The sequence below is a fragment of the Misgurnus anguillicaudatus genome, chromosome 4 (genome assembly GCF_027580225.2).
Source record: "Misgurnus anguillicaudatus chromosome 4, ASM2758022v2, whole genome shotgun sequence".
In the NCBI taxonomy this organism is placed as follows: domain Eukaryota; kingdom Metazoa; phylum Chordata; class Actinopteri; order Cypriniformes; family Cobitidae; genus Misgurnus; species Misgurnus anguillicaudatus.
The window spans coordinates 35,019,767-35,034,742 of NC_073340.2; the positions used below are offsets into that span (position 1 = coordinate 35,019,767).

General features: G+C 37.7%; 1 protein-coding gene across 3 annotated transcripts in view; it reads right to left on the bottom strand.

The window, feature by feature from the left end:
• Positions 1–14,976, bottom strand: part of fdxr (ferredoxin reductase) — a 56,680-nt gene that overhangs the window by 30,696 nt on the left and 11,008 nt on the right. For 2 of the 3 annotated variants that reach the window (XM_073867192.1, XM_073867193.1), the window contains exon 5: positions 1,124–1,246. The exons of the other annotated variant lie outside the window; for it this stretch is intronic. In XM_073867192.1, coding sequence (XP_073723293.1) covers positions 1,124–1,246 — 123 coding nt within the window. The remainder of the gene's footprint in view (positions 1–1,123; positions 1,247–14,976) is intronic. 3 annotated transcript variants of the gene reach the window in all.

A 14,976-nucleotide genomic window follows, 5' to 3' on the forward strand; every position in this document is an offset into this window, starting at 1 on the left:
GAGTGCACTTAAGCACGCGCACACACACAGACGGAGGACGAATTACAAACGGTGCAGCATAAAAAGTTTTTCGGTGTCTCCAACCTCCAGCTTTATACGTGGAATGCAGCATAAGAGTAATAAATGGTGTCAAATGTTGATTGTTAGTAAATGTTAGCTTGTGCAATAACTAATGTTTCACAGAATACAGATGTTTGTTGCGCAAAACCCACATTACTTTTTATAAATGCAAAGTGAATACAATGTTAAATAATGCAATCTCATTGTTATCTTCAGGTGTGGGAGGATATTGCATCACAAACATTTACATAACCAGTTTATCTGTGAAGAGTTCACCTTGTTAATTCACTGGCTAAATGCCAGGAATATGTTGCTACAGAGAGCTATTTCATGAACATGTAAGAAATGGAAACACTTTTGTTAACAAAACCACACATACGTTAAACATTTTCCCTTGAGAAAGTAGTTTTGATGAGATGTAATGACTGATCTTGTCTCGTCTCGTCTTAATCAGTTTGATCTGATTCTCACATCAAACGTCGCAGATACATCATTTAACATTGTTATTTTAACAATATTATTATGGTTTTAAATTTTAACAGGCAGTTGATTTGTGATTTTTAATTTTGGACTACGAGTACCACGCAAGGGCAGTCGTGATCTACTGTAGTTAGAGAATCAGGCTGGTAACTCAAAAGTCACCGGTCCAAGTCACACATCTGTTGTTGTGAGTAATGTGCCCTTGAGTAAGGCATTTCCTTCAGTTCCTGGGCACTGAAGTGATATCTGTGATGCAATCATGCGTGTGTTTACTTGCTAGCCATTGGTTTTTGGGTTTATTTTACTGGCATATGTCGAAATATCTCATCCTCTATTAATTTCTGGTTTTAAGATGATTCATGTCCGTCCTGAGGGGCCACTATGTGTACGGGATCATTTAACCCATTTTCTTTTTCCTTGAACAGGCAAAAAGCAATGAAATGAAACTGCAACCCTCTTTTCGTCATGTTTTATTGCATCAGCAATACACACATAAGGAGTCCATTAAAAATCCTCCGGGCCAAATGCTTAACTATAACCATAAGCTAAAGATTGAAGGAATGAATTGTCTCTGTGTTCTTACCAAAACAACAGCATGGTAGGCTTGCCTTAATTCCTCAATACTGATGTCTTTTCCTACGTTCACATTACCATGGAAACTGCATCGATCGTGGTGGGCTGTTTGTGTAAAAGTGTTTATAACATTCTGAAAAAGAAAAGATTAAGAAATATGTATGAATGTTTACATATTAGCAGTAACTCATGAAACAGGTGAAATACATTTTTTGATAATTTATTGATTAAGTCAGAAACTTATATTTTATTTACAATAAAACATAGAAAACATATCAAGGGGCGGTTTCCCAGACAGGGTTTTGGTTAATCCAGGACTGCACTGCAAAAAATGACTTTCTAACTTAGTATTTTTGTCTTGTTTTCAGTAGAAATATGTAAAAATTCTTAAATCAAGATGTCTAGTCTAGTTTTCAGACAAAAAAAGACAATTTTCAGTGAATTTGTGCTAATAAGAAATCTTATTTCACGATTTTTTTTCTCACCGCATTGGCAGATATTTTTGCTTGTTTTTTTGTATATTTTTGTCTAAAAACTAGACTTATTTTCTTAGGTCATTTTGTTTATCAAGAAAATACATCTTGATTTAAAAATTTGTAGATATTTCTACTGAAAACAAGACAAAAATACTAAGAAAGTTTTTTGCAGTGTACACCTTTGTTATATTGGGACATTTAAAGGTAGTGTGTTAATTTTAGCAGTATCTAGTGGTGAGATTGCGAATTGCGACAAAACTACTAACCCCTCAATTTCAAAACGCATATGGCAGCTGCCAAAGGACAAATGTTGTCGTCTGAGACAACGTAGGGAGAAACGCGCAATTGCACTGATTTATGTTAAGATATGTCTTGACATAATTTTCTTCAAATTAAAGTCGCAATGAAATTATGAATTTTTAAAATATTGTGTTATTTTTTATAGATGACTGTGAGAAATTTTTTTTTTTTGTTCATGTTCCCTCATAATCTTAAATCAAAAACGCAAATCTCGTCCCCTCACCGAAACGATCTCTCTTTACTTGGCATGGCAGGTGGGCGGGGTCCACAAAAAGTTTGCAAAAAGATAGCAAATAGCAACATGATTCAACGTCAAACGATCCAATCAGTTCTCAATGGTCGAATTTAAGTCCAGCCCTACCTTTTTTATTTTAAAGCCGTTTTACTTGGCTACACTGCAAAAAAATATTTTCAAGAAAAAAAATTCTTAGTATTTTTGTGTTGTTTTCAGTAAAAATCTCAAAAAATTCTTAAATGAAGATGCTTTTTCTTGATTAGCAAAACGACCCAAGAAAATAAGTTTAGACCAAAAATATCAAATTCAAGTGATTTTGTGCATAAAACAAGCAAAAAAAAATCTTTCTTGAAGAAAAATGTTTAAGATTTTTTGCTTACCCCATTGGCAGATGATCACTACATCAATTTCATGGTGACTTTAAACAAAGCTCAAACATACATTTTAGTGTGGGACTAGGATAAGTCACGCAAATGTTTCTACTGAGGAAATGTAGTATTTTAAGAAAAAAATTGCTTTTTCACTGCATAGTACAGCTCGCTACAGCTCACTTTTGGTTCAAAGCCCTACCTATACTAAAATGTGACATGTTAACATTCCAGATAACTGATTGGTCAATCGCCCCTGCCAGCACGGAAAAGCAAACCAAGCCAAAGTAAATAAGATGAGTATTGTCTCCCCGTGCAGTGGAAAATTGGCAACAAATTAATTACCATTGGCTCAACATGTCTAAAAAAATGTTGGTACAGAGATAAGAAAAGTCTGGAAAGTGTTCTGTCCTACAAAGGCAAAGCGCAGTAACTATGCATTTGGGATTTGAGATCTTATGTGTCTTGTGACAAAGTCTCCTGCTTTCATTTTAAAGTCCCATTTCAGAGAAACGTGTGTGCCAAAATTGCAGTAACATGTTTGATTGACTGGTGTAAAAACTTTAAGGGCATTTTTCTCAGATTCAGTGTTTGCGTAGCTACTGCACTTTGGATGGCAGTGTTAACATCTGGGAGAACATTTTCCGACTTCTTAGGTTAATAGGCAACAGATGGGTATACAGGATTGGGTATCTTACAGAGTCTCTCAAAAGAATAGATGGCCAGAGGCTCACCAATATGCCAAAAACTGCATCCCATTATGTATAAAATGATAATAAAAGTGTCATCAAATGGCACTGCCATAAGCAGAAATCCTGAGGGAGTCAGGGGACACCAGTATTAACATATATACAATAAAAAAATGTATAAGTAGCAAAACAGTAGGCAAACGTGGCAGGCAAAATGCATTTTAAGTATAGAGACATTATGAGACCTTCTCCCATGCCTTACAGTGCCAAATGGACTGAGACAAATGAGTCAGCAGATGGAAATTTATTTTTTTGCTGTTTATATGTCGGTGTGGTGTTTGTTCCAACCCTAATAAAACACACCTAAAAATGAAACCAAAGTCTTCAGGATTTCTTGGAAACATCAGAATTTATTTCACGCAACTTATTATTTGGACATTGATCACATTCTGATTGCCATTTATTTGTATTTATTTATTGTTTGTTTTAGGTCTAGTCCACACGGTCACAGGTATTTTTAAAACCAGAGTTCTTCCTCCACACATGCTCAGTTTAAAATAAATCTTCATCCTCATGAAAAAGCAAAAACACGCTATCAAGCGCTGTCAAGAGCATGCCACACCAGCAGGCGGCGATATAACCCAAATCGTAAATCCACCTTGGCCAATCAGAAGCCTAACATAAGTGACGTCGCAAGGCAAAAACCCCAGTTTTACTGTCTAACACGACAACACTGCAACTGGCGTATCTTAAAATCTTCACCTTGGCAGGGGTTTTCAAAAATGTTCGGATTCAGTGCCCCGATACTGCGTTTTCGTGTAAACGAACGGCCGAACCGCGTAAAAAAGTCATGGTTATAAAAAAATCCCTGTGTCCGTGTGGACTAGGCCTTAAATCTGTGAAAGGTATAGGACACTAAGGGCCAGATTTACTTACAGCTTGCGCCAGCACAAACCATAATTTTGTCGTTAGATAACGACTGTCTGGATTTACTAAAGATGAGCAGTGGATAATTAGCGCTGAAAATGTGTGGATTAGTTATTTTTGCGACTGGCCTTATTGCATATACATTTCTAAAAGTTTCCCTTTTGGACACAAAATTGATGGGAGGAGATTATTTAAATGATTCACGCATGACTGGTATTAGCGCTATTTTTAACATAAAAAACATGTCTTAAATAAATTTGCGCTAGAAATGGCTGGAATTGTTGCTAATAGGAGAGAAATCACAGAGATCAGAGCGTGTTGTACAATGCAGAGAATTGTTTTACCATGTAGCTGTTTATTTGGAATGCCAGGGTTAAATATTATTCAAAAATATTGTTTTCCAAGCCATGTTATTTTTTTATTGCCAGAGGAAATCAAAGAGGAGTCACTAGAAGTCACACAATAGCCGGTGTTTCAAAACTTCTTGTAAACCTTCATTTTTTTTGTCCTTCAGTTCTTTTCAGTGTCCTTTGACTTAATTAGCTGTGATTTCACACCCCAAATATTCTGCTGCGATATCCATGGTGCTGAACTCAAGCACATCAGGTGTTAGTAGATCACCCGCACCTCATCAGCTCTGCTTATCTGCAACCCTAAACTAATTTGTCCTGCTCTTAGTTGTTTGCATTGGTTATGAAAATCAGCTATGTTGTTTTTTAATCTGCGCTTTTTTAGTAAATAATCTGCAGATATTACTGCTCCCATCTGCGCTTTTTGGAATTGCGCTCTCGCGGTATTTGCTACGTTCAGTAAATCTGGGACTAATTCTGTGGATAGTGCTTCTTTGGCTGTATTGTCTGCTTTCTCATTGCCAGCAATTCCTGAGTGTCAGCAAAAGATGATGTTAAAATCCTTTGCTTTGAGCATAGATAATTTAACAAAGATCTTCACTATTGCTGGATAATAAATTTGTATACTTTCCAGTGAATCCAGCCATGATTTTGAGTCAGTCATTAAGATTTTCTCTGTGAAGAGATCTCAAATTTTAATGCCAACAATAGAGGATTTGCTTCTGCAGGTAATGGACAATTCCGCTTCCAACCTGTAGGGGGAGCAAAGAGCAAAAACTCTTTAGTGTTGCTTTAAATCATGAAGAAATGACTGCTTTGGTGCCTAATATGGAACAGCTTTCACATTTAGAAAGCATCTATAAATACTGAAAGGTGTACAGGTTTACAGCAACATGGTTTTCATCCATCCTTGCATATGTCAGTAAGACATTTAACGGCTTACTGCATCTATTATAACAGCATGGTTTCAAGGAGAAGAGTCCATAAACTTCCAGTCTAGACATTTTTCTGTCTAGCTCTTCTGGTGCATAATGAAAAAAAAAACAGGACTATTGAACAGCTGTAATCCCATATCAGACTCAGACATGTCTGGGACAACATTCCTCTCCAAAATTCTAGTAAATGTTTTCCTCCTCAGGTTCCAGACATAAACAGACTGTTGTTCCAAGTGGTTAAAAAACTGTCTTCACTCCTTGTAAAAATATATTTAAGCCAAGTAAGACATGTGAGTGATTAGTTATGTGTTTGACTGTGAATGCATCACCCCCACCCTAAAAGAGATCTGCCATCCTGCAGCTCTCCCACGAACCTTATAAGGATTCATCAATTAACGACATTCTTACTTCACATAGAGGTTTATAATTTGCCAATTTTAATCAATTAATTTGCAAGTATCTGGTTTTCATTTATGTCATATATTGCTTAAAATTTTGAGTGATATGCCCCATTTAATTTTTTTTCTCGGTTTCATTTTGCGTTGACTGTAAAAATTTTTGGAGGAAACATGGTGGTCAGAAACAATGCTCGGGTAGGCTGTGGAATTTAAACGATGCCCAATTGGCACTAAGGGGCCTAAAGTGTGCCAAGAAAACATCCCCCACACCATTACACCATCACCAGCAGCCTGCACAGTGGAAAAAAGCCATGATGGATCCATGTTCTCATTCTGTTTACGCCAAATTCTGACTCTATCGTCTAAATGTCTCAACAGAAATCAAGACTCATCAGACCAGGCAACATTTTTCCATTCTTTAACTGTCCAATTTTGGTGAGCTCCTATTTGTAGTGGAGATGAGTGCTACCAGGTGAGGTCTTCTGCTGTTATAGCCCATCCGCCTCAAGGTTGTGCGTGTTGTGGCTTCACAAATGCTTTGCTGCATACCGAGTGGTTATTTCAGTCAAAGTTGCTCTTCTCCTCTGACCTCTAGCATTAACAAGGCATTTTTGCCCACAGGACTGCCGCATACTGGATGTTTTTCACATCATTCTTTGTAAACCCTAGAAATGGTTGTGCGGGAAAATCCCAGTAACTGAGCAGATCATGAAATACTCAGACCGGCCTGTCTGGCACCAACACTCATGCCACGCTCAAAATTGCTTAAATCACATTTCTTTATCATTCTGACATTCAGTTTGTTGAGAGATTGTCTTGACCAGGACCACACCCCTAAATGCATTGAAGCAACTGCCATGTGATTGGTTGATTAGATAATTGCATTAATGCGAAATTGAACAGGTGTTCCTAATAATCCTTTAGGTGAGTGTAGTTACAAGCCACAAGTTACAAGTTTCTCCTTCATTCATATTTTGCAAATTTTTTGACTAACAGACATCGTATTTCATTTATTTTTTTCACCATTTTACTGACAGAAATAATTTTTTTATATATTGACACAATGAATAAAGATACAGAAAAGTGCAAAACCCAGTAAACATGTGAGATCATGCGATGATCATAGTGACATCACACTGTTCTCATACTGTGAGATTCCAATATTGTGAGTGAAATGCAAGATCATTGTGAATTCAAAATGCTAAGTTTATGGTATGAATGCACAATAAGTCTGCCTTATATACCATATATTGGTGGTTTCCATAAGACAGGGACTATGCCTTAGTTTAATTAGGTTTTAACAAACATGATGCCTTACTAAAAACATTACTTGTGTGCATTTTAAGTGAAAACAAATGGCACTGATGTATTTTAAGTTATGTCAGTGCAAATTGTTTTCAGTTTGGACAGCTCTTATATTTATTTTAGTCTAATCCCTGTCCGTGAAACTGCCCCATTAAATATTAAGACATGGCATCAAGTTCTAGAAAGCTTTGTGTTGTCTAAGCATCATGATTTAGTGGTTAGAGAGTCAGACTTTGTAACCCAGAGGTTGTTGGTTTGATTCCCACAGCTGGCGGGAAGTGACTAAAGTGTGTCGGTGATAGTTGGCCAGTATTTCTGTCTGTGTGTTCAAGACTGGCAGTCGATGGGTAAAATGCTGCAACAATCATGTCTCTTTCACTTTTTCTTTTTGGTCACTTGTTGTTTGATCATAATAATCTGGGAAAAATCTGTAAAATTACAGTATTTGGCTGCAGTATTTTGTTTTTGGACGTTATTGAAATTAAGAAACATTACGTTTTTTGTTTGGCAGCCACTGCTCCAGCCAAAACTCATTTGACCTTTTTATGATTTTTTTTTACAGTGTAGCTCACTAATTATGCTATTAAAACAAATGACACCTAAGGAATAAATGTTTTGCGCCTTTTTAGTACACTTTAAAGGGTTAGTTCACGCCAAAATTTGATCATAAATCGCTTATCCCTGTGTCGTTTTAAACCACAAGTCCTTTGATTGTCTTCAGAACACATATTTAAATATTTTTGAAGAAAACCGGGAGGCTTTTGCCTGTCCCATTGACTTTAGTTAGATTCACAATCTGTTTCCAGCAAAGAATGAAATACGTCGCCAAAAAGGTCCATGTGTCACGTGACAAGAACAATTCTGTGCGCAAAGAAAGAAAACTTTTGATTTATTTTCAATAATTTGTTCTCCTCTTTGGCAGGGGCGAAGCCAGTAATGGGCCAGGGCGGCACTGGCCCGCCCACATAACTCCCTGGCCCGCCCAGGCAAGTTTAATCAAAATACATTTTTTGTTTATTTTTATGATTCAAATGTATTTAAAAAAATATAAAATAATATAATCCTGATTTATTGTTGACCGGTGTGTGTATAATTTGCTTTCTAAATAAAATGGAGTTGTTAAAGCAAGTTGTAGGAAGCCTCAGGAACGTAATTGGTTGCTAGGGGTTCTGGCACGTAGACTCTGTGGGGAGCGACGGGCTCTGGCAGCCAGCCAGCTAGCTAACTTTGCTAACTGCTTTTTTAGCTAATATTAAAATTGCCACAATAATGGCTAAAGTTTCTTTAATGTGTTATTTAAAAAAGCAAGAGTTGAGGAAGACGATACGCCACTGCCTCCATCTGCCGAGTCCAACCAGCTCAGTTCTTCAGACTCATCAACCCACAAGCCGGCTAGTCAGGCGCGCTGGTGGCGCCAGTTGCCGCTTGCTCCCTGGCGGCAGTTCCAGTGCGCTCTCCAGTCAGACTGACACAGGTTGACCGGCCGATCTAACGGCAATTGATGAACCACGTACAACCCAATTTGAATCCACGAGTACTACTCGCCTCAAAAACCTGTGCCTTTTGTTTTTTGAAAAATAACTCTGTGACTCTTTGGACTATAATGAGATCATTTCTGTTTTCAACATTAAACCCAGGCGTTTGCGTCTTGTTTTGTAGAAAGAAAACAACAAAGGTAAGCCTGTTGTTTAACTCATTTCCTTAATTTTTGCTCGGGAAGTGATTTACTGGTGTGTTGTGTATAGATGTATGCCTTATAGGTTAAGTTACATTGTTTAATTTAAACGAGTTGCTATTTTTTGGCACAAAAGCTTAATTTCCACCAGGCTGATTGCACTGTATATGGTTGATTTAATATAAATTAGGCAGTGTGTTGTTATTTATTTCAAACCGTGCTCTGCTGAGAGTTTTCATTATTTCAATTTCCTGTTACTTTTAGCCTACTTTATTTCAGGTGAACTGTTTTTGCAGTACTGACTAGCCTAAATAAGACTGCCTGCCCTGGTTTGTCCAGCCTTTATTGAGCTATGTGTTGGTTAAACATGTTTAGACAGTGTTTTATTATTGCCTTCGCCGAAAATTGCTAAGTTTTTGCAGATTGTCTATTCTTTTTTCTACTCTAAGGTTTTATTATTATTTAAGTCATTTTATTCTAGGATAAACTATTGGCTCACTCACTTTTGCCCCGGCCCGCCCAAAATACAATTTCTGCCTACGCCCCTGCTCTTTGGACGTTCAGTACGCGTTCATGAGCAGACTACGGCGCATGCTGCTGACGTCACCTGCTGATGTAGTTGCCAGCGTTCAGACACAGAATATGCTGTCTAGTAATTTATAAGGGCTGTTTAAGCATTGTTTACAATGTTTGCATAATGGCTTAAATAAAAAAGGGGAAAAAAAAAAAACTAGTTATAGACCGATATATCGGTCGGCCGATATATCAGGCCGATATTTGTGTGTTTTATGTGTATCGGCATCGGCCGATACCTGGCTGCCGTGTTCGTTTATTTCAGACATTAGTTACAGACAGTGTGCTGGAAGTTGCAAGCGATTGCAGGTCATGTGACTAAAAACAACCAACCTTTCCATGACAAGATCGAAAGCTCGGCCTAACAGCTGATCATAGCTGAACAAATTTAGCGGGTTTTTATTTCTCATCTCTATGGGGCGATTTCCTGGACAGGGATTAGACTAGTCCTAGACTAAAACAAATGTAAGAGCTATCCAAACTTATAACATCTCTTTTTAACATATCTTAAAAAACATCAGTGCCCTGTGTTTTGCCTCAAAATGGACACAAGTAATGTTTTAAGTAAGGCATGTTTGTTAAAACTAGTTATATTTCCTAATTAAACTAAGCTTTTTTATGATGTAAGTTGAGTGAGCAAAAGCAGTATCGGCTCCAAATATCGGCTCAAGAAATTCGGCAGCCTGTATCGGTCATCGGCAAAGGCTGATGAAACAAAAATCGGTATCGGCACTGAAAAATACATATCGGTCGATCCCTAAAAAAACGTTGGCAACTATGTCAACATACACAGCGTTTTGTTTTCTTTGCACACAAAAGTATTCCTGTTGGATCTTTTTAGCGATGTCTTTCTTTCTTTTCTGGGCGTGATAGTGAAAATTAAACTAAAGTCTATGGGACAGTCAATAGCTTCCTGGTTTTTGAGAAAAATATCTAAAAATGTGTTGTGAAAACAATCAAATGACTTTGTGTTTTAAAACAACACATGGGTAAGTGATTTTTGAACATTTTAATTTTAGGGTAAAATAACCCTTTATACTTACAATGTAGTTTTTTTCTGCTTTTGTCATTGACACAACAATGGTATACTGAACTGAAGACACGTAAAGAGGTTGATTGTAAGCCCGCTACAGTGAATATTGATTGGTCTAGTCATCATAAATAGACACCGATCACAATACGCTCCCTTTCACTTTATTATGTTCCCCTTCAGACTGAGATTTTATTTGAACCTAACCTCCCTAACTCACATGTTCGTAAATACTTGATTTCTGAGATATTTTACATCATATGTGGGCATCAGGGAGATGCTAATGTGCAGGAAAGTCCCGAAACATCCAGGGGAAGGTTGTGTATGAAAAACCCATTAATGATGTTTATCGTTATAAAAGAATTATGTGTAGGCTCTAAAAAAGCCACTTCATTACAACAAGTAAGAGTGAGAAACAGACTAAAAGACTGAAACTGATCCAAGAGTCTGGTTTTTGTTACATGGCATGCTTTCATCCAAATTGACTTCCAAGCAACCCACATTTTATGTCTCTTCCAGACTTCCCAATTTTAGCCTGATTTTGGCAGGATCTGCTTGTCATAGGTTGTCATGGTGATTCACATACTGTATAAAAATAACAAGACTCAATGATTTTACCTTGTACAGTGTCATGGTATACGGTATTGACCAAAAATGCGATAACTTATTTGATGATGCGGCGGGCGATATGCAGTATGATAATGTTTTACGTTTGTGAAATCAATTTGAACTTATTAAAATGTGTTTTAATACCGAAAACCATATAGCGAATATACGTTTCGTATTCTTTCTGATCACTGATCATCTTCCGCGCATCACACACAAGCACTCTGTCATGTGCAAATCTGTTCACTAAAACTTTGACTAAACATAACCTTATGGAGAATTAAAATTACTCAGTTATTGCAAACTATTTCCATTTGCACGTTTGAGCTATTTCGATATGCAGCGTAGCCCATGTATACGACATGTGACGCAATGTCTGCAATGCTTGACAATGTCTCGATGGCAGGACTAGCATGTTGATTATTTAATTTTTTGGGTCATGCATAATTGTTTCTGTCTATAACATTGACAATAAAAGCATTGGATTTCTTCAGTACACATCTTGTCAAACAAAAGAGAAGTTATGTTAGCGGTGCTGCTAGGTGAAATTACCCAACAGATGAAAAGTGTGCATGGGCGTCAGAAACCTGCGGGTGGGACAAGACTTTACATGGAAATACACAAGAATTTATGGAAATTATGGCACACGGATGATGAAGATGAGTCAGATGTCATGGAAGCTAATGTTTGAATGTGATACAGCCCAAATTCCCAATAAATTTACTTCCTTAAATTTTCCACATTTTTTGGAATTTTCCAAAATTCCATAGCTTGGCAACACTAGACAAGACCCATCCACTTTATAAGACCAATGATGTTGATACTGGCATAGTCTCGGATTTGTGAAAACTTTTAACTCTCTATAAACACATCTTGTTTTATTGACTCCCTGTGAGAGATCGTTTGATTGTTTCCTTATGTTTGTAAGTCGCTTTGAATAAAAGCATCTGCTAAAAGCCTAAATGTAAATAAACCCACTCACTTTTCTCTAATTTAGTGCATATGTCTGTTCATTTGTCAGAGCGCCATCAGTCAAATCAAACGCCCTAATAAATCAAACTCTGTTTTGCGTTATTAGCTACAGCCTTGACTTTAAAGGCAGTTGTTTAAAAGAAGCAAGGAATAAAGAAATAAAAGATCAAGTTAAAATGAATTATCTATGAGGTCATCATACTTGAACTGAAAATGTCACTGTTACTATAATATCTACTGCTATTGACACCAAGCCAAGAGAAACGCCAGGTTCTGAAATGTGCCAAGTTATGACGTAGTAGTCGATTTTTAAACCCCGCATGCACTTAATGTCTACTTCGGAAGCCCCGCCCACTGGTTCGTGCAATAGTCCATACAACAAACATGTCTTTAAAGACCGCTGGTAGGCAGTATCCACGCGTGTAACCACAGTAGCAGCGCGACCGTCAAAGAAGAAGAAGCTTGGCAAGTTAACCCCACAAACGAAGAAGAAACAGCAACTTGTTGTGTATGTTTTGAGAAGACCAGCAGTGGTGGAAGTAAATAAACAGCGACTTTTGTTGCAGTTTGAGTTAAATCACTCCTCAACTTGGCTCATCTTTGTTTTCACCGTCGCAAACGGAAATACCTTTTTTTACCTGACGGGAGAGATTCTGGTGGACCAATCACAGCGCTTGCAGTCCGCATAGATCTGATGCGCTGTTAAAAATTTTGCGAGGTGCACGTCAGGCTACACAGAGCTAAACACAGGCTATGAATAGCCTACCCCGTAGCTACGGCGTAGAATTTACGCACGACTATAAACCAGGATTAGCATGCTGTTATATGCAGAAGCTTCCCTGTGTCTGTGGTCAGGGGTGGTTTAAAAATACAGTGAATTTAGATTTTGATGCACGTTTACCGTGTTGTTTATGGTAATTTCTAGGCCCATCGCATTTGAAGATTTGTTGTTTGCTACTTTACCCATACGCATTGTCGTTTATGTGTTTCATGTGTGCATAGAAGATCTTGTGGCTCGAACATAAATAGGTAAAACCCTCCGGTTGGGATTTTTCCACATCAGAAGTTTTCAAAAAAATTCCCCACATGTAATGACGCAGGATTAAAAGCTAGTTTACTATGAAAAACGTATCCAATCATAGCATTGGGTGTTTACCACTGTATGATTACGCAATTACTTTACTTGAGGATCAACATCATTCCTAACTCATCATTAACTACTCATAAACTAACATAAATTCCTGAGTTTTTAATGTTTGATACTTGAGGAGCCACATCATTACCAACATTACCAAAAGTGAGTACACCCCTACAGCAAATATTTTCAGCAAATAACATGCTCCTTGTATAGCAGTATAGATTTACTGTCCTCTGAAAATAACTAAACATACAGCCATTAACTCTTTCACCGCCAGCATTTTTCATGATTTTCACAAAAGTTGAATGCCTTCCAGAAAATGCTCCTTTTTAAATATATAAACATACAATATATGAAATAAAAGAACAGACCCTCTGCTTTCAAACAAAAAAATCTTTCATCCTACCTTCATGTGTTCTGTTTTTATCACCTCTAGAATATGTGTAGGTTTCATCAAAAACACCAAATTTTGAGCAAAAAGCTGAGATAATTCCATTTTTGTGAAGGACTTTTGATAGAGATCAGATGCAGAGCGATCTTTAAAACATACACAGACATACAGCTGTTTGCCCTAAGGCAATACTTCCGGTTTTTATAAGTTGTGGAAGAGCGCCACCTGGTGAATAATAGCGGTATTGCAGATTGACGAGATAACTCGTCAATGGCGGGGAAAGAGTTAATGTCAAAATAGCTGGCAACAAAAGTGAGTACACCCTAATGGTGCTTTTCATTGCATAGTACCCCACGGGTCAGGTTGTGTCAGCTCACCTCGCTTTGGCTCAGTTAGCTTTCCATTGAGTTAAGTATCACTTCAGAGTAGAAGGGATTATAGGTGTGTAGTTATATTTGTGCTACCTACTACTGTGACATCATACAAAAATTGGGAGCGACCATCCTTGGAATGCAGTGTTTCCTATACATTCATTAATTTGCAAGTCTGCAACAAAATCAAAGTTTACCACCACAAATAGATGTTTGCACATCATGTTTGTCACTACACCTCTGTCTCACATGACAGTTTTTTGTACAAACACCCGTGGTGATGACAGTCTGTGCGCTCTGCCAACTTGAAACAATGCCGTGCATACATGCGGACGTGCGCGCAATCAGTGTTTTCAAGTCATATTTTACTATCAGCTCAGCTCGCTTGGAAGCCCAACCGAGGTGGTACTAAAAAAAAGTATTGGGTACTTCACAGTAGAAAGCCCCCAAAAGTATGCTGCCCTGACCCAACCCGTGGAAAACCATGCAACGGAAAAGCGCCGTAAGTGATATCAGATGTATATTGTTAAACCATGCAAAGCCACATGTCCTATTCATCATCTTCATGTTTTTATCTGGTTGACAGGACCATACCAATGTAATGTGTGTATCTTGTATTATAACGGTTCAAATTTGATGCGTTCAGTACAATTGAACATGGCACCTTATGGCAAAGAATCTCTGAAGATTTGAGAATTACAATTGTTGCTTTTCACAAAGATGGCCTAGGCTACAAGAAGATCAGTAACAACCTGAAACTAATTTACAGTACAGTGGCCAGAGTCATACAGAGGTTTTCCAAGACAAACAAGGGTCGATCAAAGAAGTTGAGTCCTTGTGAAGTACTGTAATGATGTCCTGATACGACCAAACTTAAACATAAACTTGTTTGGGTCAGATGGTGTCCAGCATGTGTGGTGACGCCCATGCAAACCAAATTGTTGCAGTGTGCTGCATGTGGTCGGAGCACTGACAATCTGACCTTTCACTTCTGCAACCTGTAAAGCAATGTTGGGCAGCACTCATGCGTCTGCACCTGAAGGACTCAACTTCTTTAATGACATGTTTCTTGAGCATGACAGTCAAAACTGCATAATTTGATACAGACAAAAAGATGCTGTAAT